This window comes from Taudactylus pleione, unplaced genomic scaffold (assembly GCF_031769625.1).
Source record: "Taudactylus pleione unplaced genomic scaffold, aTauple2 ptg000560l, whole genome shotgun sequence".
In the NCBI taxonomy this organism is placed as follows: domain Eukaryota; kingdom Metazoa; phylum Chordata; class Amphibia; order Anura; family Myobatrachidae; genus Taudactylus; species Taudactylus pleione.
In genome coordinates this window covers 865,694-890,736 of record NW_028284962.1, presented here as the reverse complement: position 1 = coordinate 890,736, position 25,043 = coordinate 865,694, and the positions used below count along the sequence as shown (strand labels likewise).

The following is a 25,043-nucleotide window of genomic DNA, read 5'->3' as shown; positions in this document are numbered from 1 at the left end:
GTTTCCTTGGTGGCCAAAAAGTTAAATTTTAGTTTAATCTCACCAGAGCACCTTCCTCCATACATTTGGGGAGTCGCCCACATGCCTTTTGGCAAACAAATTGTGTCTTCCTATTTTTATCACTAAAGCTGCATACACACACACACAATGATTTTCTGTCAGATTTTTTTTTAAAGCGTAATGATCGATTTTTTGAACTACAAATGATTTTTGTAACTTCCCTTAATGAAAATCGTTCAGTTGGTCAGTCAGCATGAACTACAAAAAGGAACGCGCATGATAGTCATTCGTTATAACTCAGAAACTGAATAATTCTTTCAACAATTGAAAAATAACGACATAGTTAAATCATTCAAAAAATTGTTACGTGTGCATGCACCTTTAAGCTGAATACACACAACGATTTTGTTACCAACGATTTTATGAACGATTTTGTCAGATTTTTTAAAGTGTAATGAACGATATTTTTGAAATACAAATGAATTTTGTAACTTCCCTTAATGAAAATTGTTCAGTTAGTCAGAATGAACTACAAAGGGGAACGCGCATGAACGATAATCGTTCATAGTTATAACAACTATTGAACGATAATGATGTCGTTATAGTTAAATCGTTCAAAAAATCGTTACGCATGTATGCCCCTTAAGAAATAAATCTGCTAAAAAAAAATATCTAATCACAAAAATCACCAGACTAATGCTGGGTACACACTAAACAGATATAGCTGCAGATCAAGTGCTCTTCAGATGATGGTTGCTCGTACACATTGAACAACCAACTGTGCTCAGTGTGTAGAAGAGGGCGAGTCCCGCTGGGCGGGAGAGTGTCGGCCCCCGCTGCATGTGTACGGGCGGTCTGTACACACTTGCGAATGGACATATGTCTGCAGACATCTGTCCATCGGCTGTGCAGCACCGCCAACGCGATATGTCTGTGAACTAAGTTGTTCACAGACATATCACGGGTACACACTGGCCAACAGGCAGCAGATATATTGGCCGATCAATAGATCGGCCAATATATCTGTTAGTGTGTACCCAGGTTAGGGGTGGTAGCGCCCGAGCATTGTTCGGGCGCTAATGGATCCCACAGGCCTATCAAATTAGTCCCGAATTCCGCTCAGTGCCGCTACTTATTGAGATCTAATGTGTCCCGAGAAAATTTTTTGGAAAATGGGGTTTTTTTTCGCTCTCAACTGACGAAAACACATAGGATCCATGGTAAGTTCACGGGCCTATTTGTTTACGGGACAAATATCCCATTATTTTGTGCAAAATAAGGAGAGAGTTGTGGTAAAACTTACCCTTGTTAAGAATCACACTCTCACACAGAGAAGGAAACAAGTGAACAAGAGAAGAAACCCATAGAAGCCAGGAGCGTCAGGACGGGTGCCCTGTGGACCCTATGGACTTCGAAGATAGAGTTAACAAGGGTAAGTTTTACCATAACTCTCCTTTTCTTCTTCAGGGTCCATAGGGCTCCACAGAGGAGACAATGGGGATGTCCCAAAGCAGTTGTTCAAGGGCGGGGAGCTGAGGAGAGAACCCAGCACTCGAAGGAAGCATCCTGAGAGGCAAATGTATCAAAGGCATAGAACCTAAGAAAGGCGTAGACAGAAGACCACTTAGCTGCCTTGCAAAGCTGTTCAGCAGAGGTGCCACACCGGGCTGCCCACGAGGGACCCACAGAGAGTAGAATGAGCAGATACTGTAGCCGACAGAGGAAGGCCCGTCTGAGTAGAAGCCTGTGAGATAGTCATGCAAAGCCATCTGGCCAAAGTCTGTTAGCTGGCCATCCCTACTTATGGAATCCATATAAGATGAATAGGGAGCCAGATTTCCTGATGGTACGGTCCACGTCGATCTTCAGAGCACGGACCACATCTAAAAGAAGCCTCACCAGCTGAGAGGTCTGGTGATTGAAAGGCCGGGACCACAATTTCCTCATTAAGGTGGAAACGAGAAACCACGTAGGGAAGGAAGCCTGGGCGCATTCTAAGAACAGCCCTGTCCTGATGAAAGATTAAAAAGGGGGAGCGACATGAAAGCACCCCTAAATCCAAAACCCTATGGGCAGATGCTATAGCCAGAAGAAACAGTCTTCGCAGTGAGCCATTTGACATCCACTGATTCCAGGAGTTCAAATGGAGGTTTCTGAAGTGCGTGGAGAACCACTGACAAAAACCACAGAGCCACAGGAGGGACAAAAGGGAGGTTTGTATACGTAGAACACCCTGTAGGAAGGTGTGAACATCCGGTAGAGGAGCAATTCTGAGCTGGAACCAGATGGACAGAGCGGAGACGTGCACTTTCAGAGATGCCAGGCCGAGTCCAAGAGCCATTCCAGCCTGAAGAAAGGAAAGTATTCTAGAAACCTTAAAAACTTGAGGGTCGTAGTTTCTAGGAGCACAACACTGGGAATATGTATACCATATTCTGTAAATAATTCTGGTCGAGGCGGGGTCTGGACCAGAGTGCCAGAATAGCCCTTAGCCCTTAGGAGGGGTGTCTCAAGAGCCAAGCCGACAGGCGGGCCAGGTCAGATGTAAACAGGGACCCTGAGACAACAGGTCTGGTCAAAGAGGAGCGTCTATGGAGAGGCTTTGAAGATCGGAGTATCAATGGAGTCTGGGCCAAACCAGAGCTGCAAACAGGTCTGTGCCCCCTCCCTGTTCGAATATTCGAGGAAGGAGGGATATTGGAGGGAATGTAAGTACCACCTCACAGATAATGCGTCCACGAAGGCAGAGTTGGGATCCCTTGTCCTGGCTCCATACACTGGAAGCTTGTGGTTGTCTTGAGGCCATGAGGTCCACATCCAGTAGACCCCATCTGTCCACCAGGAGTTGGAGAGTGGGGGGGGCGGGTCGCCTCAGGAAGGCGAGGACATATCTGTGGGAGACCAATTCTCTTATCCCGGCGTCTAATGTGGTCTGACGCCAGAACTGGGCGAATTGTAGTCAGCCTCCCACCCTGGGAGAGGCCCGCCCAGTAAGGCTGTAGGCTTGTCCTCAGATTTGGTAGGTGGACGTCTAGTAGCCCAGGTCTATTTGGTCCTAGGCTTGGAGGCCTTATTGATGCGTGGGAAAGGACTGATCTCTAGCTTTTCCTTGAGGACGAAAGGACCAAAAGGATATCATCTGAGGCTTCGCATTATATGCAGACGGCAGGAACGCCATCTTGGAAGCTGCCAAGGTAGTCACAATTTTGTCTACTTCTGGGCAAAACAGGATATCCCCAGCATAAGGCAGACTCTAAAGCCTTTTTTGAGTCTGTATCTGCCTTCCATGAGTGGAGCCAAACAATACGGTGGGTTTACTACAGAAGTGGCAGATGCCTTGGAAGCTAGGAGAGCCGTATCCATAGCTGCTTCACCCAAATAGGAGGCTGCATCGTGAGATATGTAGGACAGCTGTTCCCTTGAATAAGCAGAGGGAAAAGTCTCTTCTAGGGCCTCTGCCCAACTATCAATGGCTTTTGCCACCCAGGCCGTAGCCTTATCAGGATGAGTAATAGCTCCTGTAAGATTGTATATAGATTTTGGACAAGCATTCTCCCTTCTATCCATAGTCTCCTTTAAGGAGGTTGCATTATGGATAGGTAAGGTAGCATTCTTGACCAGACGTGTCACGTGGGAATCCACTGCTGGGGGAACTTCCCATTTAGTGCAATCAGTAGCAGAAAGAGGGTAAAAGGAACTCAAACGTTTAAGAAGCTGAAATCTTTTACTGGGCATATTACATGCCTCACTCATATGATTAGATAGCGGAGTGAAAAAACTCTGGTAAAACTACCCTTTGTCGTTTAAATAGTGGCTCTTTTGCCTGAGGAGCAGGTTCTGTCTCGTCTATTTTACAGCTCTCACAAGTGCAAGTATCTTCAATTTAGAGGAGGGTTCCTCGTCTCCTGAGGGGGGAGTCAGAGAGGTCTGTGTCTTCTGCCTCCACAGATAATTCAGAATCTGATAGCTGGGTGGACTGGGAAGATAACACAGCACACTTAGCAGGTTTACTAGGTAAGGGTCTTTCTTTTTGTAGCATTTGTTAAAAGGCTTTAGAAGTATCTGCCAGACTCTGCACTGAGGTAGAAAGTACGTCTTCCCATGGGGGAGGCAAAGGAGTTGCAGGGAGTACCAGCTGTGGCCATCCCATAGAGGGAGCTACCACAGGGACAGTTAGGTGGTCCGCAATTTTTGCCAGCACCTGTGAAAAAGTAGCCCATGGCGGGTCCTGAGGAGAGGCCACCGGGGCTGATGGACCTGGGTCAGTATAACAAGATGCACAAAGACCATCCTGAATGAGGTCCTATGAAGCTAAGTCTGCTGAGCAGGACTTACAAGGCACGAGAGTGGGAGCCGCAGATTGCTTGTTATTCTTGCCTCTGCCAGACATAGCTGCAAGAATAAAGTAATACACAATCTGACACAGTGCAGTGAGCAACTCAGATGTATGTGCAATATGGCACAGTGTAGTGCGCAACAGCAATATATAGTATGTGACAGCCCTCACAAATATAGGAAGATGTGAAATACAATGAACCCCCTATACTTTAGTATGCCAGAGAAAAAGAAAAGATACAGCACCGCTAGCACAAGTCAAACAATGCAGAGCATACAATATAACTGCAGTGGGCACTAAAATTACACAGACCGCAGTGGCTGGTAGGATATAGCGCTGTATAAACCCGGCCCTTGGGAGATGTATACAAGGAGACTGGACACAGCGTTTCCATAGACCTGAATACAGAAAATGGCTGCCTAGAGTCTCAGAGGGGGCGGTGGGTGAGAGAGGAGCAGAAAGACTGCAGTGAATGGTGCCCTGAGCTGGGAGAGGGGCTGCAGGGAGATTGCCTTCTCCCCTATGCTGACATTAACCACCGGGTCCCCTTGCCTTAAATCGTGCCCTGCCCCAGCGTTTGTATTGCCCTGGTGGTCTAGTGGAGTCCAGAGTGACCCGGTGTCCACATCAGCGCCTCCAGTCTGTCTCTCAAGACCGGAGGCAAGACTGGGCATTAGAGACGGGTCCCAGCAAGCGGGGGATCTGCCTTACCTGTCCCCTTGCGTCCCAGCTGAAGTCTGGGGTCCGGGGAGCCTTGCTAGCTAGGTCCCCCTCAGAGTACCTAGCCGAGAGCTGGTGTCACAGCACAGCGGAGGGGTGATGGAGCAGCAGGGCAGACATCCAAAGGACTGTCTCGTGCTGCTGCTCAGCAGGAAAATAAAATCATAAGCAGCTTGGGCTGCTTAATAGCAGCCCCACTGTGTAAACGGTGAACCAGCTCCTGCCGGACACCAACGAAACTGAGTTGCCCTCAGGCTGTGGGAAGGACCCATCCTGGGATTGAATAGCTTTGCCGTTGGTGTCTGGCCCTCAAAGTCCCAACTACACTCCATTATCTCGCTGGGGGAGCCCTATGGACCCTGAAGAAGAAAATAGGATAGGGGGAGAAAAGAAACATTGGCAAAAAATTCTTGTTTTTTTGCAGATCGCAGCTAATTAGATACCCCTCTTAAAGGCACATTGGAATACTGATCATGCTTAGCACAAGCTCTTTTTTTCATATATAGTTCTGGAGCAACCTGGCTTTGTCTTTTTAATTCTAAATTAAAGACAATACCTATAACACTATTATCGCTGTTACTCAGTTCCAACCAGGCTACACAGATGATCACAACTGCTCCTGACACATGCTGGAACTCTTATCACAGGTGGACTGGTTGAATTGCTGCTAAGAATTTCTGATTAGTAATCACAGTATAGAGCCATAGTTGGTGAATTGATTTCCTGCCCACTGCTGCCAGTTATTTTTTTTGTTAAACCTGGGGAGCATGGGTTTGTAGGTTAAATAACCAAGAATCACCAAAGGTTGAGATCTAGTAAAAGGTATCCCAAAAGTAATAGTACCATAGGTGGTATTAGTTGTTGCCAAAACAGGGCGGCAATTGGAGAACACTGCCATAATTCTATGGTAAAGATTTTTGTTAGCATTCACAGTTTGGGCAATAGCCACTGAAGGAGAAGCCAATTAGTCTGCATTTTTTAAGTGTTATCATGAAAGGTAAAATATTCCACCAGACATCTAACTGCGAGCAGCTTATAAATTGAGCTGCGCTGAAAATCAAGGCAATTATAGTAAATGGGGACATGGTTGGTAGGCAAGGCAGCCACTTTCACACTCTGGAATATACTGTGAATACTGGAATATCAACTTCAGAATAGAGCTCTGCTTTAATACGAAGGTAAAGTATAGAAATCAAGTACAGTAAAGAACCATGTATTGAGAGAGAACCCAGATGGATGGTTAAAGTTTGTGGACAAAGAAAACTGGCTTGCATGTAGGCAAATCGGTTACGGGCAGAGATGTTTGAAAAGGGCCTAAAAGATCTTTTAATTTAGTTAAGCCCATGTGGGACCAATTACAAAAGGGCAAGCCTGCTTCTCCATTCTACCATAAATAGTAGAAGGGATTGTGTTGGCAACAAGAGAGGCCCTAGTCAGGGTCCATCCGGCTTGAATAGAGAAACAATGCGGAAAGAGGTGCATGTAAAATGAAACCCAGCGTCAGAGGGGTGCAGAAATGACAGTCTAAAAGGCTGCCCAAGTACACACTAGCCTTTTGAAGTCAAACTATAGCAAAATAAAGTTGGCAGGCTATATTGTAAAATGTTAGATTTGGTAAATTGACTCATTCAGTAATTATTGTAGCAGAGATAGGCCAATGCATGCTTTTTTTTTTACCCCTGAAAAAGGTTTTAAAACAGGTTTTAAGGTTTTGAAGGTCTGAGTTACATAAAAGGAGTCGCTTATAAAAAATAAAGAATATTAGGTAAAGACATTTTCATTAGATTACAACAGTCCAAGAAATTAAGATAAAGATTGGCAGAACAGGAGTTCAGTTTTGTTTAATTTAATGTGTGATATTGTGAGAGTATAACTGGTTAGGGTGGGAAGAGAAATTAATCTCCAGGAATGTGATGTGGGCCTGAGCACAAAGAAACTGGAAGGTGTCATTTATTATAAATGGCTTAAATAAAATTGAACAAAATAGGGCCAAAATGTTGAAATCTTACATGGTAGGAAAGATTGTAAATCTTAAATAATACTCCCCTCTACAACAGACCACCTAGGCCCCAGAATGAGGTCTAGTGCTACAAATAAATTAATGCCATGAAGACCACAGCACAGGGTTCGCAGTAATGCCAGTGGGAGCAGAGACCGGATCCCGCAGAAAGGCTGCTCCAAAGCATTTTTATTTCTCCACAATTTGTTTTCTTTTGGCATACATTTGGGCATGGGTGATTTAAAAACTATTCATACACTAAACGTGCATACACACACACGATTATCGTTAAACGATATCGTTTGAAAAAATCGTTCACTTTCTGAGTCAAACTATGAACGATTATTGTTCATGCGCGTTCACGTTGGTAGTTCAGTCCGACTTGTCAACTCAACGATTTTCATTAAGTTAATATGCAAAAATCGTTTGTAGTTCATAAAAATCGTTCATTACATTTAAATGAACATAGTAAATGAACAACTTTCGTAAACGATTTTAGTTCATTTTTTCAAGGTAGAAAATAGTTTACTAAAACCGTTCATTAACTCAATCGTTGTTTGTGTATGCAGCTTAACTCTTTTGATCTAGAAGAGAACTTTTTTTTTTTAAATCCATAAAAGTTGCATTACATTAAACAGCCTGGATATCCTGGAGCCTGGCAGAATAGGAAAGTGAGATTTACAGTAAGCAGGTGCTACAGAGAATACATATGAAGTGAATGCGTAAGGCAGGTTGTCATTAGTCATTATGAAAATTGTACCCTCTACACATTGATAGTGTATTGATATTTGATGAAGATTTTTTTTTTCTTTTTCAAATTATATATGTCCATGACTCCATACCAGCTTTCCTATAAAACTACGAGGACTATTTATTAAAATATTTGTGGATATTTTTCCCCCAAAACAACCATTTCTGGGGGATACCTGCAATTATTTAGTATCCCCCCCAGATGTATTATGGAAGGACCGCAGCAGATATCTCTGAAAGGGGGATCCAATACTACCAAATTTACCAAGAGTTATCTGCTGCGGTCCCTTCATTTCCAACAGCAGCCACAACTCCCATAGGTTTCTAAGGGGGATGCGATACTGCCACATTTATCAAGAGTTTGGCCCTCGTAGTTTACACCATCTAAAAGATGGTGCTGTGGACTACACTACACAAAATTTATCAGGAGAGGGCCCCTATCTAAGAAGTGCTTTTCTTAACAAGCCATGTCAGAAGCTAGGATGTTGTCCTATTTTACAATAAGGAAATGTACACTTTTTAGTTGAACATTTCTCCATTCTGCAGAGAATCTCATTATCTTTGTTTGCAGTTACTCACAAATGGAAATGGTGATAATAAATACACCAAAAAAATTAAGTAACAGGAGTTAAATTATCAGGGGACAATTTCAGATTTGGTCACGTTTACAAAGCAATAACTGTTCAATAAATCCATCATAAAAACTACATATTAAGGGCTTTGTTGAGGAAAAACACATTAAAGGCAATTTGATTTTATATGACCATGTATTAAAAAAAGCCTACAACATCTTTGCCACCCATTCAGCACATTTCATAACCCATGAAAAGATCATGACACAGAACCATTTTTCATGGGTGCCATGCAGTAATGTGTGTGCAGAATGAAGGTTACTCCAAGCACACTAAAACATCTCCAACCCCAGTTTTCTGTCTGCCCACCAATGACCTTATCTACCCATGTTGCCATTCTAAATGGCTTTGCATTCGTGCGCGGATATGGCACAACACTTGTATCCCTGGGGATAGTGAATTCAAAGTGTGCTGTATTCGATGTCTGATTTTAGTCGCCAAACTGGTTATCGTAGTTGGGTAAATTTTAAGGGCTGCACCAACATTAGAGCAACTAAGGGAACAGACATGGAAAACTTCTCTTTTTGCTGTTTTTTCCATAGGAAAAACTGAATAAACACAGCTTATCATTGCTTGTAATACATTTAGCAAGACAGCTATAATTTCCAAATTAAAACAGAATACTATGTTTATTATATGTCTTTATTCATTTTCTATTTACAAAGTGAGAAGCAGGGTAAGGTGGGAGTGTACATAGAGTGGTGTAAGGACACCTTAATACATTCAAGATGCAGAATATAGAGCTTGGTGTTTGTAATAGACAGAAATAAAGTAAATAAGAGGGGGAGGTAATTCCAACATATGTACATTCAGGAATAATGATAAAGAATGGGAAAAAGCATTAGACGCTCTATACTCTAAAATAAACTGGGAAGTATTTTGGCATGGAGAAGATTTCCTTATTGCAGAGGTCCCAATGTAATTGTGATTTGAAACATTGAAGTGATATGTTATAGCAGAGAAGGTTGGAAATAAAGCTTGATAATTCTACACAAGCGCTCCTCTATGTGCAATGCGGTCATGTGTCCAATTACCAGAATGTGAACACAAGCCACTTACTGTTAATTGTGCAGGACACGTTGTATACGGCCAGCTGTACAGATTAATGCGAGCATCGGCCACATGCTCGCTCTTTAGATTGCAATAGAAGATAGAGAGTCACTATTTTCACCCCGACTCTTAAAACAAAAAATTGTGTTGTGGCTTGATCAGGCCAATTACTAGCTACCTAGTGGGTCTACAATGTATTCTGTGTCTGTTGCCAGCATATTGATGATGGAAAAAACGGTCAGGAGAAAAAAGAAAACACACAAACATGAAACAAATGTATCCCACAGGGGAGTGAGGATAGTGCCACATGCCTCGCTGGACCTCCCTCACACCTTAATACCTGGCCTTTTATCAGACAGACTGGGATATACTTAGGGTATGAAATTATTCTTTATGGTTAAAAGGGTGTCTCAATTTAAAATAAATAATTAATTATGGATACATGAGAATATGAGTAAAAGACCAGTATGCACTTACTGTGGGGTCCTCTGACAGTTGCCAACAATTACTAAAGAGATGGGTTGCCATGTAACATGCTTAGCACACCGCATGCACTCATACACAGCTCTCCCAGTCCCCCAATACAATGTTCTGTGGAACACGAAGATTGAACACTCCATGGTCAGCATAGCAACCAGCATCTGGGATATGAGACCTCACAGCAATTACCACTCAAAGACCAATGCTTTTCTCTAACTGTGCCAAATCAATTAACAGATGTTAGCAAAATATGAAAAGATCAGCTATTTATATAACCGAAGATAAACATGAGATGCCCAAACAGAGACCCTAGAGTCCAAATGTTTGATAACTGTCGAAACAGAAACCCTAAAAGTAGTGTGCTCCTGCTTTACACATACAAATCTATAGAATACTTTTTCTCCTTCATCAAGGCTGGGGGACACTGGACCATGGGACTGCAAGGAGCTGGCACTTAAACTCAAACTTCTACCCTCTGCAACCCCATGACTGCAGTGTAGGTTAAGTGTCGGAGGAGTAAGGCACGTTTTTAGAAGCATAGCATAGGGTTTCTTTTATTTTATTTGTAATTTTTTTCCCAAGTTCTACTAACCAGCGGCATCCCCATAGTACTCCGGTCCCACCAGAGACCGCCTGGGCCAGGGGACAGTGCACACCCGCACCCTGGTAGAGGGCGTAGGGGTCAGCGCTGTCCTGGATGGTGGCGCCATCTTGCCGGGCTGTGCGAGAGGGCGGCTCCTACGGGGAGAGCGCCAGATACAGGCCGCCCATTTCCAGGCAGTGTTCTCTCCGCAGAGGGGAGTAACACTTGGCAAAAGGAGGCTGCAGCTATCACTGGGGGGGCGGAACCTACCAACGCTAGCTCCCCCCCGCTCCAAGGCTGCAGTTGGAAGGCTCCCGAGAAACAATTTCTCACTGCGTAAGAAACTGCTGGGCTCTGAAGCAGCCATCGCGTATGCCACTGCGGGAGGACAGGGACAGAGGTTCGGACGTTTTTGCAGGGAGTGTTGCGGGTTCAACATCCGTTTCAGCCGCCAGTGGCTCCGTGGAATCTGACCTTGGTCCTCTCTACTCTTCAACAGGCTCCCTTTGAGCCTTTGGATTCCGTGGACCTTAGATTTGACACGTGGAAATTGGTTTTCCTTATGGCCATTGCCTCTGCTTGGCGGGTCTCTGAGTTGGGGACCTTGTTTTGCAAACCACAGTTCCTCATTTTCCATGATGATCGGGCTGTTTTCCGAGCAGTTCCTTCGTTCCAACCAAAGGTTGTTTCGGCTTTCCACTTAAACCAGGAAATTGTCTTTCCAGCGTTTTCCCCATCGGAGATTTCCCTGGACTGGGATGATCCGACATTGTTGGACGTCATCCGGGCCCTGCGGATCTACTTGGACAGAACTTCTGCACTACGTAGTACGGACTCTCTACGATGCTCAGAAACGTGGCTGGCCGGACACGAAGTAGACCATTGCAAGATGGCTATGCTCTGTCATCTCTTGGGCCTATTCTGAAGCAGAGCAACCGACACCTGCCTCATTCTACTCGGGTGGTGGCGACCTCCTGGGCGGCACGCCATGAGGCCTCAGCTGAACAGGTCTGTCGCGCAGCTACCTGGTCCTCTGTCCACACGTTTTTACAGGTTTTATGTTTTTGCCTCCGGCAACGCCCACTTTGGGCGTACAGTTCTCCTGTCAGGCAACCTGAGCGTTCCCTCCCGAGGACGGCATTTGAACGTCCCATGGTAAAGTGTCCCCCAGCCTTGATGAAGGAGAAAAGGGGATTTTTGGTTACTTACCGTTGAATCCATTTCTCAAAATAAGGCTGAGGGGACACTGCGTTCCCTCCCTCACGCTCAGTCGTGTTGCGTGGTACTTTTGACAACGTTGGTCCCTGCAGTACCGTTAATTTGGTTATTGTTATAATAGTTTCACAGACTTACTGCTTCTCCTTACCAGGCACTTTGAAGTTGTACTGCAGTCATGGGGTTGCAGAGGGGAGGAGCTTGGGTTAAAAGTTCCAGAATTTGGTAGGAGCCAGCTCCTGGCAGTCCCATGGTCCAGTGTCCCCCTGCCTGATTCAGAGAAAAGGATTCAATGGTAAGTAACCAAAAAGCCCCTTATTCTTGGTATGAATAAGTATATGTGGTTCAACATATGGAACAAGTGGACAGCATCAATGTAGAAGACGGCATGAGAGAGCTGAAATCTACAAAATCAAAGTGCTGATTTACGAGTAACTGAAATGTTAGAGGTCCTTCACAGAAGCAATAACTGATACAATGATAAAACCATTTTGAGAATATGGACATTGGTATATAGTGGAGTGCATCCTGCTGCAAGCTGGATATCCGATATGAGTGCAATGCCACATAACTAGGCAATGCCAGACAAAGAAAGAAGTGTGATATAATGATTTGTGGCAAAGTGCTTAGTGCTATACAGCTCAGAAATGCTGCAATTGTGATAATGAAGAGGGGAGGAGTGATTGCAACATGCAGAACAAACAGAAATATGGATGAAGACTAGTGGGTAAACAAAATTAAAATATTGGTTTGAGGAAAAAAGGCTGACTGGGAGATCAGATGAGCAGGAAGAGTGAAAATGTAACCAATTCCTGGTGAAGGGGCATGGTAAAATTAGCAGTAATGACCATTATGACTGCAAGCTACATCTATAGTCAGGAGTCTCTCAGGAGACAACAAAGTGCTTAGAATAGTAGATTGTCCCAATTTTAACAAAAATGGCTTATATATCCCAGGGGGGCCTATAACATTATGCCTTGTCATGTGATATGGCAGCAAGGTGATGCAACATGAATGAAGGATGTTGAAGTAAAAGAAAACCACACACACTGCCTGACCAAAATTAGCCCCAAGTCATCCAGCTCCTTGTGAGATTGCGTGGACCATGAGGAGCAGTGTCAACAAGACTAACAGCCCAGACAAAGCACTACACCACATTCAACTATAGACGGAAAAATATTCTATATTTATATATATTTTTTGTATTGATATTTTCTACTTGTTCTCCAAATAAACAACAATTTTGAAGACAATTGTTTACTCATTCTCCTGCCTCTTCTCCTAACACGTAAAGGCTAGAAACACCACTAGCACTGGAGGCTGCAGGATTACTACTTACATGGAGCATGGTTTACTCAGATGGCACAGAAGGCTTAAGCTCATTTTTTTTTGGCTTTGAACAAGTCCCTGGCTGAGATGAGGAACAGGCAAATGGTAATGTTTATTAGCCATGCCAAAAAGCTGATGACTTGCTAAGTGTGGGATAGATGGCAGTACTACACAGGAGCACAGTACCCAATGAAAATGTTATGCCAGTTTTTCCCATCCCCACTGTAAAGGTGCCCTATGCTAGGCACATGAACCGGCCTCCTGAATCCATCCAGATCTTTCCCCTTTGCTGTATTCAAAGGGAAGGACAGCAGGCCTTCTATCGTTTCCGTAAGAGCTTCTATCCAGCCTATGTATAGAAGATTATCTCAGGAATCTGTCCATCCTCGACTGAGGTCCCATTGTTATTGCCTGCTGCATAACAAAATGTGAAACAAGTCTTGGCGCCAGTAGTTGGAGATTCATGTATAACTTTCCGCAGTCCTTTTGTACCATAGTGAGAATCCGGACCCTGAAATACAGAAGCAGGAAGTACTTTACTACAGCTCACAAATGAACTTTGTGTATTTAAAATTTCATGCATGCAAAACACACGAGAGATGGCATGTCAATTCCTTCCTGGCAATCGGACAATATTGTAGTTCAACACAACATATGTTAGTGGCAGTAGCCCTGTAGGTTTTACTTGAAATGTTTCAAATCTAGTTTTGCATCTGTAGAATTAGCAAATAATGGTTAATGTGGGCCTTCACAGTGGTTAAAGTAAAGAACACAATTTAATCTGGACAATTCTTTATTTTCTTCCAGCTGCTTCTCTGTGGGAACTGTTAAGAGGTTGTCAAAATATCTTACATGGGACATTAATACAGTTATTAGTTATTACCAGTTATTTATACATAGCACACACATTTCACAGAGCTTTAGAGAATATTTGTCCATTCACATCAGTCCCTGCCCCAGTGGAGCTTAAATCTATATTCCCTATCACATGCTCACACATGCATACACACTAGGGTTGATTTTGCTGGGAACTAATTAACCTACCAGTATATTTTTGGAGTCTGGGAGGAAACTGGAGCACCCGGAGGAAACCCACACAGGGAGAATAAACAAACAAACTACACACAGTTAGGTGGTAATGGGTATCGAACCCATGACCTCAGTGCTGTGAGGCAGTAATGATAACCATTACATCTGTGCTGCCCATGTCCTCATACACTATTGCCGCAGTCAAAACAGCCCTTCTCAGTGTGCCAGGTCACTTGTGACTCGGATATACAATTGTCACATATCAAATTAATCAGTGCTGTCACTTGCAACAGTTTTCTTGCATTGCGTTGCAACTAAGACACATATTCAAGCAAATTAAAGACGCTAAACCGGTCAGCGCAGTTCACTCGCACAGCATGGCTTATTGAGGCTAGGTATATGAGGACACATCTGTATGTCATACCCACTTATTCTTTAGTGTAAATAAATCTAGCTCAATAATCCCTCTTAACATTTAGTTGCCATTTTCAGATTCCGGTCACTTGGTTGACAGTTATCATGGCAACATTCATAATGTCTACACCACAGTGTCACAATTAGACATCCTTAGAATGTCAACATGTTCACAATGTCAACATCTGAAATGTCATCATGTGAAATGTTGCCATTCTTAGAATGCCACCAGTAAGCGTTAGGCGTATTCACTAGGGGGAGAGCTAGGGATAAAATAGTCATGGGAAAGATGCTCCTCAACTGGCTCCACCAGAAGTGCTGGTCACATGGGTGCAAGTATCTGGAAGACAATGATGGACACACCACTACTGCAGGAACCAGCTGACTAGGGACTAGGCGGCTATCATGGATGTTAGGTCGACATTCTATCGTGGCGACATGTCATCCGTGTAGACATGATAAATGCTGACGTGGTCAGTGTCGACATTCAGCATGTCGACATGAGAACTGTCAACCTAACATACCACACCCGCCATTTCTTTCCCTCTATCAGTTCCTGGTCTTTTTTTTATTTTTATTATTAATCTGATCCAAAAAGGGTTTTTATTGCATGCCACCATCAAATTTATAGTCTGTAACTATACTGTGAATTACTTGATAAGAAAAAGTTACTTCCACCAATGTATTTGTCTTTCCTTTTCTCCCTTGTGACAAGTGAAGTGGCCCTTACCTTTAGTGTGGCACAAGCAGTGTAGTTGACGTTGGGAAGTATTTCCACCGGTTCTTTAAACATCACCCTAAATGTGCTAGAAGAGCCATCACAGCTGAAGCCAGTGTCGTTTTGGCCTAAGACAGTATTGCTGTCAGTATGAATAATCTAGGAGCAAGAAGAGACAGATGGATGCAGTGAAAACAGCAATTACATGAACAGAAAAAAAGACTGGTTGTTGGGATAGTATTTCAATTTTTTCAGTATAAATGCAGGCACATTTGCATCGCCATATATAATGTAAAAAATAAAAAAAAATTAGATATATTTGCACATGTACTAATAATGTACAATAACTGCGTTCAGCCCTTTGGTCCCATTACAAGTACACCATTTATTACGGTTCTACTGGCCCATTTAGTTTGCTTGAATAGCAGTAACAGCAGGAAATTCAGTAGTAAACACAGGTGCCATTAAATTCTAGCATAAAGACTGACAAGGACAGCACTTTGCTGGTGTTAATGTAACTGATCAATCATTTTGTTTGAAATTGAAGTTATTGTACGTTTTGAAAATCTTTTAGCAAACTGGCCAAATTAAAATAACCCTACCCATCATGTTACCTCATATGATGTCAACATAAAATAAATGTGCATAATTAGGAGGGCGACGCAATTAGGTGTAAATTACCCCACACATTCAATTAGAAGACCTGCAGTTAAGCATTATGTCTGGATATGGGGCTGAACTTTACACATTTGTGCTCATACCGCAAGGAGTTGTTTAGGCTTTAAAAGCAATGTTTTATGGCTGTTTGAGATGGCTAGAAGTCTCATCATACAAGATAAACAATTTTAAGTGGAGTTCCCAACCAGTATCGTACATACACATCTGAATAAAAACAAAAGCCTTACCTGTATGTTTACTTGATAATCTGTGGGACCATGTATTGATCCATACAGTGCAAAGCCCACAACAAATATTCTTCTATTAACTGAAAATCTGAAATGGCACAAATTAGCAAAACAGTCACACTGAGGCCGATGTCAACTCCATGATGCATACATAAACAGGAGATAAGTTACTCCTTTTTTTTAAGCAAGTCATTTATCTCATGGATAGGTAGAATACAAATCTGGGATACAAGTGCACAACTCCAAATTAATTATATATAAATAAATTTGTACACTTCACTTTTCTTATTATAGCGGTGCCTTGGGGTGGCTTAGCTGGGCTAGTTTGGGGGTGTCCTGCGCTCTGGATTTGAACGCTAGTATGTTAGGGACCTACCCTATAGAGGTTACCCGGATGTGGTGGGTTGGCCCATAACCTTGGCAATTGTCTCCAAAGGTAGCACCCCCTATATTTAATAAAAAAAAAAATATATATATATATATATATATATATATATATATATATATATATATATACACATATATACACACACACACACACACACATATATATATATATATATATATACACACATATATACATACATACACACACATACATTCAGGGTGTGCAGTCTGAGGCCCAATATCTATAAGAATACAAATCTGTCAAGATGAGAGTTCTTTCTCGGCTCTTAGATTTATTTCAAACCCTTCTGATTTATATATCTTCCTTATGTTTTTGAATTTCTTCAACATCAAAAAACACCCGTGGGTTAGGCTTAAACTGCTTCAGCGTGCCTCTAGGGAGAGGAGGGGAGGGGAGGGTGGAGGTCTAGGTAACCCTTACTTTAAAAAATATGGCTTTCCAGCATTCATCGCCCCCGGATAGTTACTTCCCATCCTGTAATTTCCCGTTAGTTAGCAGTTTGGGATTTAGTTAAAACGTCTTAAGCTTGCCCCAGGTTCATCCCCTTATCATAATCCTGCCTTCCCCCCAGGTTTAAGTAAATCTTTCTTTACTGCTTGGTTATTTGAAAAGATTTATTATTTAAATATTACCATCGATACTAATTTTCCGCAATTCTCTGAAATTCAAGAAAAGGCGTCTATTCCATCTAAGATTTCTTTTGCCATCTACAAATTAGGCACTTCCATTCCAAAATTAGCCCAACTCTAACTGGCAGATCCTTGACCTCTTGACTATATATGTTGGAATCGTCCCTCTACCAGGGGTCTAATGTCCACTAGCTATTCTTTATTGAGTGAGGAAGTAAGTCCTAGCCGGGATTCTCAAGAATTGGCATGGGAACTGGATTTGGGACACCCCATAGATGGTGGGGATTGGCCGGAAATATGGGACAATGCCGCCTCAAACTGTATTTGCGTCAAAATCAAGGCAAATATATATAATCGATGGTATGTACCCTCTCGGCTAAAAGGAATGTTTCCCGATGTTTCGGATAGGCGCTGGAGGGGATGTCGGCAAAAGGGTACCTTTATGCCAGGGGTGGGGAACCTTTTTTCTACCGAGGGCCATTTTGAGATAGAGATATATAAAACACATTATTTGCGTGCCCGATGCAGGCCACAATCTCTCCATGTGATATCATACATAGGGCGGGGCCACAATCGCCAGTGATTGCAGCAATGCCCGGAGCATCCTGAGGATGTAAGGGCAGCGGTGTGACCGTCTGAAGCGTCCCAAGTATGCTCCAAGCGGCACTGCTGCATAGATTTTGGCTGCAGAGGCTAGCAGAGAAAAGCTCAGAGGGCAAGACCAAATGACTCCGTGGGCCTGAGCTTCCCCATCCCTGCTTTATGCATATATTGTGGTCCTGTCCAAATCGGCTGGAATATGGCAAGAGGTCATCAACCTTTTCTCGCACCTATTTGAGATACCTATCCCTTTTGATTCTAAACATTTAATTTTTCCCTTGAATCTTCCCACCCTCTTCCGACATCAGAATAAGTTGTTTCAACACATCGTTTCTACAATGACCTGCCATATAGCAGCTGACTGGAAAAATCCTACTCCTTCTCTTATGCAGGCAATTTTAACACGTATCTGGTATGTCTATAAAATGAAATAAATGACCACTATACTACGTCATACCTCGAGGTACTTCGACAAAAATATGGTCTCCTTGGCTGGTGTACCAAAATGTTCCCTCCCCATTCAACATTTAATTTTTATTTAATTTTGTTTTTTGGCTTTTTGACTAGAGCCCCCCCCCCCCCCCCCATATCCACTTCTCTACCCCCCCCCCCTCTCCTTTTGTTTTTTTGTTTTTTCTCCATCTTTCTTTTTATTTTATATTTTATAAGGGGGGGGGGGGGGGGGGGGGAGTAACTTTTTTGCTAGCTTACTGTAACCCAAGCGCAGGTTTATGCCTTTGTTGATACCACTACGGAAAAGTCAATTTCATACGTCCGAATTTAAAAAAAAACAATTCCCACAATTCCTATATACTCCCAGCAAGAAATGATGATCCAAAAGACACTCCATAGTAAGGTGTATAGGGCAATTAACACTTGTTTTCCTTAGGTCCTTATTCGCACATGGGGATTTTTATTGCCATCCAATAGGCTACATTTTACTATTCAGTAGCCAAAAATAGGATTTTGGTGCTCACCAGTAAAATCCCTTTCTCCGATTGCACAGGGGACACTGCAGATCAAGACACTGGGGTATAGACTGGTGGATGAGAGGAGCTGGCACTTTAGAAGTAAGAGTGATTCTTTACTCTCTATCCCCCAGAAGCCCCAGTTAGAGAATTGGAGCCCAAGGAGATGGAACAGAATAAGAAGAGAAGGTATAAACACAACAAGACTGCCAAAGCCGAATAGAAAAACAAAAAAAAAAACCCATAGTGCATACTACCCATGTAGAACATGGTGCATACAACATATGTAAACTGAACACAAAGGCAGATGAACAGTGCTGGGAGGGCATCCAGTGTCACCTGTGGAATCGGAGAAAGGGATTTTACTGGTAAGTACCAAAATCCTATTTTCTTCATGCACCAGGGGACACTGGATATCAAGACACTGCGGACATCCCAAAATTTCTTCCCCCGGGTGGGAGAGCCCTGAGGAACCTGCCAAACCCTGCGACCAAAACTAGAACCTGAGGCCGCAAGAATCACATAACAGTGGCCACCATGGACCAAGTGGTCGCACGGCATAAGAAAAGCTGAGACACCATGACGTCAGCCCAAGAAGCACCCACCGCATGAGTGGAAAGTGCGAATAAGAAAACTAGCAGAGGTCGTGCAGAGCAACAGATGCCTGTCGGATGGCGCCAGACGGATCAATTTGGCTAACTTCTGCTTATAAGCATAGAGCATCACAAGGACAGCAAGGAATCTGACCTCTGCAATGGCGCTGTATGGACCCATAAATCCCGCACAACATCCAAGGTGAGGGCAGACTGTTTTCCGGGTTCTTGGACGGCTCTGGATGAAGTGGAAAGGTGAAACCACCCTTGACAGGAATATTGCCTGGAACAGGCAGAAGCAGGTATAGGTCCCACGGTGATGAAGACAGGACAAACTGAGGCTGTATTCAAGGAATTCTGATGAAAACCTTGTAGCTGAGGAAACAAGGCCAGGCGGCGTTAATATTATAGACAGTGCAGAGCCTGAACCTTGAGAATCAAGGTATAACTTAGCATCCAGATCCCGCTGAAGGAAGAAACTGGAGACAGGACAATGGACAACAGTGGAGTGAAACCCTCGCTTTACTGGCCAGCGAGCTCAGAGGAAGGTAACTGATCCGGAATCCCACTACATCTAAGAAAGCGGCCCAACAGCCACACCATTTACGCAGCCATGGTAAGTCTGGGTATATCAATTAAGCCAACTGCACTTGGTATTTGCAGGTGGAACCCATCCAGGTACTATCCAGGCCTGACCCTGCTTAGCTTCAAAGATCAGACAAGAACGATAGAGTTCAGGGTGGAGTGGCCAAAGGCCGGACCTAGAAGGATGAGGTCTGGGCGAATAGGTAGAGGTTGGGTTTCCTAGAAGAAAAAAGCAGCTGGAGATCTGAGAACCAAGCATGGTGGGGCTAGTTCGGAGTCAGTAGGATGACCGTGGGCACTTCACACTGGAAACGCGAGAAGACTCGCAAAGACAGAGGTACATGAGTACCGCCTCTGCCTACGCAACAGAAGTTCTAAAGCAGTACCGAGGCATCTGATGATTTTGTCTTGATCTTTGGCTGGTCTGCCCCACCTGCTGACTAGCTCTTGGAAGCCCGCCTGTTGAAGGGTCCATCGTCTGGGATGAAGGTCCTGACGACAGATAATCTGTTTTCCACTCCTAGAATGAACACCGCCAAGGAAACAATCAGATGGAGCTCCGCCCACTATATAAAGTGACTTACCACGCGCCAGGCCATGCATCACTCCTTGATGGTAGAAGAACGAGACTACTGTAGCGTTGTCCGGCTGGATCTGAACCTGCCAACCCCCCCTAGTACAGAGGAAGCGTCTAGAAAGGCGTTGAAGAACACCCAGAGTTCCAGCACATTGGTCGGTAGTGTCGACTCATGATGCGACTATCGACCCTGAAAGTGGTTGTCCATGAACAATGAAACATCTAGTGTAAGACACTAGATGGCTTTGAAATGAAACAAACAAGATGTGCTTTAACTGCAGACTTTCAGATTTAATTTGAGGGTAATTACATCCAAATCAGGTGAACGGTGTAGGAATTACAACGGTTTCTATATGTGCCTCCCACTTTTTAAGGGGCCAAAAGTAATGGGACAAACTAAACAATCCTAAATCTAACTTTCACTTTTTAATACTTTGTTGCCTCAGCTGCAAATGTCTTCAGTTCCTGCTTGTTCTTGGGGCATTTTCCCTTCAGTTTTGTCTTCATCAAGTGAAATGCATGCTCAATCGGATTCAGGTCAGGGGATTGACTTGGCCATTGCATAACATTCCACTTTTTGCCTTAAAAACTCTTTGGTTGCTTTTGCAGTATGCTTCGGGTTATTGTCCATCTGCACTGTGAAGCACCGTCCAATGAGCTCTGAAGTATTTGACTGAATATGAGCATATAACATTGCCTGACTTCTGAAGTGTTTCATTCTGCTGCTTTTGTCAGCAGTACATCATCAATACATACAAGGGAACCAGTTCCATTGGCAGCCATACATGCCCACGCCAAGACACTACCATCAGCATGCTTCACTGATGAGAAGTTTTAGATCATCAGCAGTTCCTTTCCTTCTCCATACTCTTCTCTTCCCATCACTCTGGTACAAGTTGATCTTTGTCTCATATGTCCATAGGATGTTGTTCCAGAACCATAATGGCTTTTTTAGATGTTGTTTGGCAAACTCTAATCTGGTCTTCCTGTTTTTGAGGCTCACCAATGATTTACATCTTGTGGTTAACCCTCTATATTCTCTCTTGTGAAGTCTTCTCTTGATTGTTGACTTTGACACATATACACCTACCTCCTGGAGAGTGTTCTTGATTTGGCCAACTGTTGTGAAGGGATTTTTCTTCACCAGGGAAATAATTCTTCTGTCATCTACCACAGTTGTTTTCCGTGGACTTCCGGGTCTTTTGGTGTTGCTGAGCTCTCCGATGCGTTCTTTCTTTTTAAGAATGTTCCAAACAGTTGATTTGGCCACACCTAATGTTTTTGCTATCTCTCTGATGGGTTTGTTTTGATTTTTCAGCCTAATGACGGCTTGCTTCACTGATAGTGACAGCTTTTTGGATCTCATATTGAGAGTCGACAGCAACCGATTCCAAATGCAAATGTCACACCTAGAATCAACTCCAGACCTTTATAATGAAATAACGAGGGAATAGCCCACACCTGTCCATGAAATAGCTTTTGAGTTGATGGTCCCATTACTTTTGGCCCCTTAAAAAGTGGGAGGCACATATAGAAACCGTTGTAATTCCTACACCGTTCACCTGATTTGGATGCAATTACCCTCAAATTAAATCTGAAAGTCTGCAGTTAAAGCACATCTTGTTTGTTTCATTTCAAGGCCATTGTGGTGGTGAATAGAGGCCAAAATATGAAAATTCTGTCAATGTCCCAATAGTTATGCAGCTGACTATGTATAAACATATATCCATACATAAAATACTGCAGTTTATGGTCTTATGCTGCAGTCCATATCCATAGATTAGAATCCTGCAGTTTAGGGGCTCATATCCATGCAGTCCACTAGGTTAATGCAGCTTTATAATTACTCATGAGCCGCAATGCTAACAACTGCACCCACTGATCATCTGTAGTAGCAGAGAAACAATGTTGACACTACCTTAGCAGCAACATTCGCATGGAGCTTGATTGACCCGCAAGGAGGAGCAAAGACCACCGCTCCCCTCAGGGCATACAGTGAGCTGAACCCTTGTAAAGCACTCCCAAACAGGGAGCCGGCCAGCAAGCATGTAGGAGTTGGCGCGCCACCGCAAGCCCCGACCCCAGCATGGGAAGCGCTGAGCGGTACCCACTGTAGTAAAGTGAAGGCATGTAGAGTCCCCTTCCCACACTTTAGCGGGAGGCATTGCCGCCACCACTGAATAAATTAAGCCCCGACTCAATAGAGAGGGGGAATAGGCACATTAGTGAAAGGCGCTGTTGCATCCGTCCCCCTTGGGTCGTGGGGAGGCTTCTGTGTTCTGGCTGGGGGCACCCACGCTAAGGACTTAAGTCACCCCGCCCCCTGCTAATCAGAGAGGATGAGCAATTTACCGCCTGCGTGGAGGTACAGGGACCCGGACACTAGCCACGTGAGCTGTGGTGGGTCGCAATACTGAATGCGGCCAGAGATATGGCCAATAACCCAGACACAAGCTAAAAACAGCTGTCTGTGGCGGGTCTCTGATATATCCCCTCTGACGCCGGGCCCCGGCACTTGTACAATAAAACCGTGCTGACAAGCGCTGTGAAGTATCAGCAGCGCTGGTAAAGAGGGCACAGAAGGGGCTTGGGGGCCGCAAGATATTTAGTATCTCAACCCCTGCCAGTCAGAAGGAGTGTATACTTACCGCTGCTGGCATCAGGTCCTGCGGTGGCACGGACACTATAATAGGCTGCAGCGTGTCCCTCCCTGAGCTAGTGCTACGGTGCCTGGGACCCAGACACTTACTCTTAACTAGCAGTGGCGGGTCTCTCTGATGCCTCCATGAAGTGGTGAAGTTATAAAATAAAATGAAAATAAAATATACTAAGTATGGGCTGAGCTCAGCCCACAATGACCAGCTCCCTTTGGGCACAATTCTAAAACTGGGGCTTCTGGGGGATAGAGGGGGAGGAGTCACTCATACTTCTACATTTAAAGTGCCAGCTCCTCATCCACTCGTCTATTCCCCAGTGTCTTGATCTCCAGAGTCACCTGGAGGATGAAGGAGAAAGGTCAGTTTTATTCGATATGGATGTTCCATACAGGAAGGCATCAAATTAGTAAAGGAACAGTAGAATACATTATACCTTATTCGGTCGCTGGTCCCACTGTAACCCCAACGGCTTTCCACCTGCTGGAAACGGTTAATATTACACTCTTTTCCCCGCAGGCAACATCTTGGCCTATCTATGAACTCCACTCGAGGTTTGGGGTTAACTGTAAAGTGCAGGAACAGGCTCACCACCTCCCGGTCAGTAAGAATGCCTGACTGAGCTGGGCCTGGGGAGGAACATACAAAAACACACACAACAGATTTATAGTAGACTATACTTCAAATAAAATCATATGGCCTCAAACTAGAATTTAACCGACTTACATTATACAGCCTATAGAGCATTATATTAAATGCTCTAAAATCTGTAAATTTAGTTAAGAAAAAAAAACAAAACACAGATTCCTTTAAGGATACCTGCAGCAAACTCTTCAATAGTCATAAGTGGAAAACGGATAAGAGACAATGCTTTGCCAAGTGCTTTCCGTTTGTTTTCGGAGGTTATTGGTTGTTGCTGCCTCTGGCACTCTGCCTCAGACCAGCGTACGACCGCATTAAACAGTCTAATCTCACGGATCCCCAATGTGTCCCGTTCCAACACTGCAACCAAGGTATCTGTAAGAAAAGCAGGAGGCAGTGCTGCAGGCAAATTAGAGACACATGAACCAAAACAAAGCATTGATGCCTAACATGTCAATTCAAATGTGTAGACTTTAAAATGTGTTTTTAAGGGTTTTTTGGGTGCAATCCAAGTAGTTTTTCTCTCCCTTCAGTTGTAACCATTTCTGGTTATAAACGGATTTATAAGTTTACAATGTTTGCTTGTTTAAATTAAAGAAAACTAGAGGGCAATGTAAAATTCGAGACCACCACCATAGAAAATATTATAAATGGAAAAAATGTATTTAGCATATCAACAGCACTGACATATGGAATCCATCTGGCATAAAACAAAACATTTTCTCACAGAAGGGGCTACAAACTGAACACTGCTAAGTCTTTAAGGGAAAAGCCACATACAGTAGACAAACAGGTATAGCCCGACACATATCAGTCTCTACTGGTCATTAGAAGGGTTGACCATTCCACTCATATATAGCAAAAATGGGTCTCTCCCCTAGAACTCTTGGTTACCTAAATTGGGGAGCCACCTCTTAATGCTGGAGGACTCCTCCATCCACAGTGCTTGAAATATGTGAAGCATGAAACCAACTGCCTCACTCACATGATGTCACTCAGGTTTGCAAAACACCCAGAAGCGCTAGCCTAAAGAAATAGCTGTGTCAATATCCCATGACACAGCTAATGTATACGTGCAGTTAAATTTGTTATCCACAAATGTGTCCTCATACACCTATCCATTTTGCGCCATATGTCACAAGACACCAGATGCAATTCCCATACTGCATACTTTTTCCTCATCTATGCTATTTTGCCATCAATTTTGCATTTTAGTTTGCAAATAG

The 25,043-nt window shown here is 43.6% G+C and overlaps 1 protein-coding gene across 2 annotated transcripts in view; it reads right to left on the bottom strand.

Annotated features, from left to right (window-relative positions):
- Positions 1-9,065: 9,065 nt before the first annotated feature.
- Positions 9,066-25,043, bottom strand: part of BTBD2 (BTB domain containing 2) — a 53,983-nt gene continuing 38,005 nt past the window's right edge. The window contains exons 5-9 of one of the 2 annotated variants that reach the window (XM_088452943.1): positions 23,995-24,192; positions 23,612-23,816; positions 16,161-16,248; positions 15,268-15,414; positions 9,066-13,605 (exon numbers count right to left, since the gene is read on the bottom strand). In XM_088452943.1, the coding sequence (XP_088309069.1) occupies positions 13,444-13,605; positions 15,268-15,414; positions 16,161-16,248; positions 23,612-23,816; positions 23,995-24,192 (800 nt within the window). In that variant the 3' untranslated portion in view covers positions 9,066-13,443. The remainder of the gene's footprint in view (positions 13,606-15,267; positions 15,415-16,160; positions 16,249-23,611; positions 23,817-23,994; positions 24,193-25,043) is intronic. The other variant, XM_088452944.1, reaches the window with a different exon arrangement.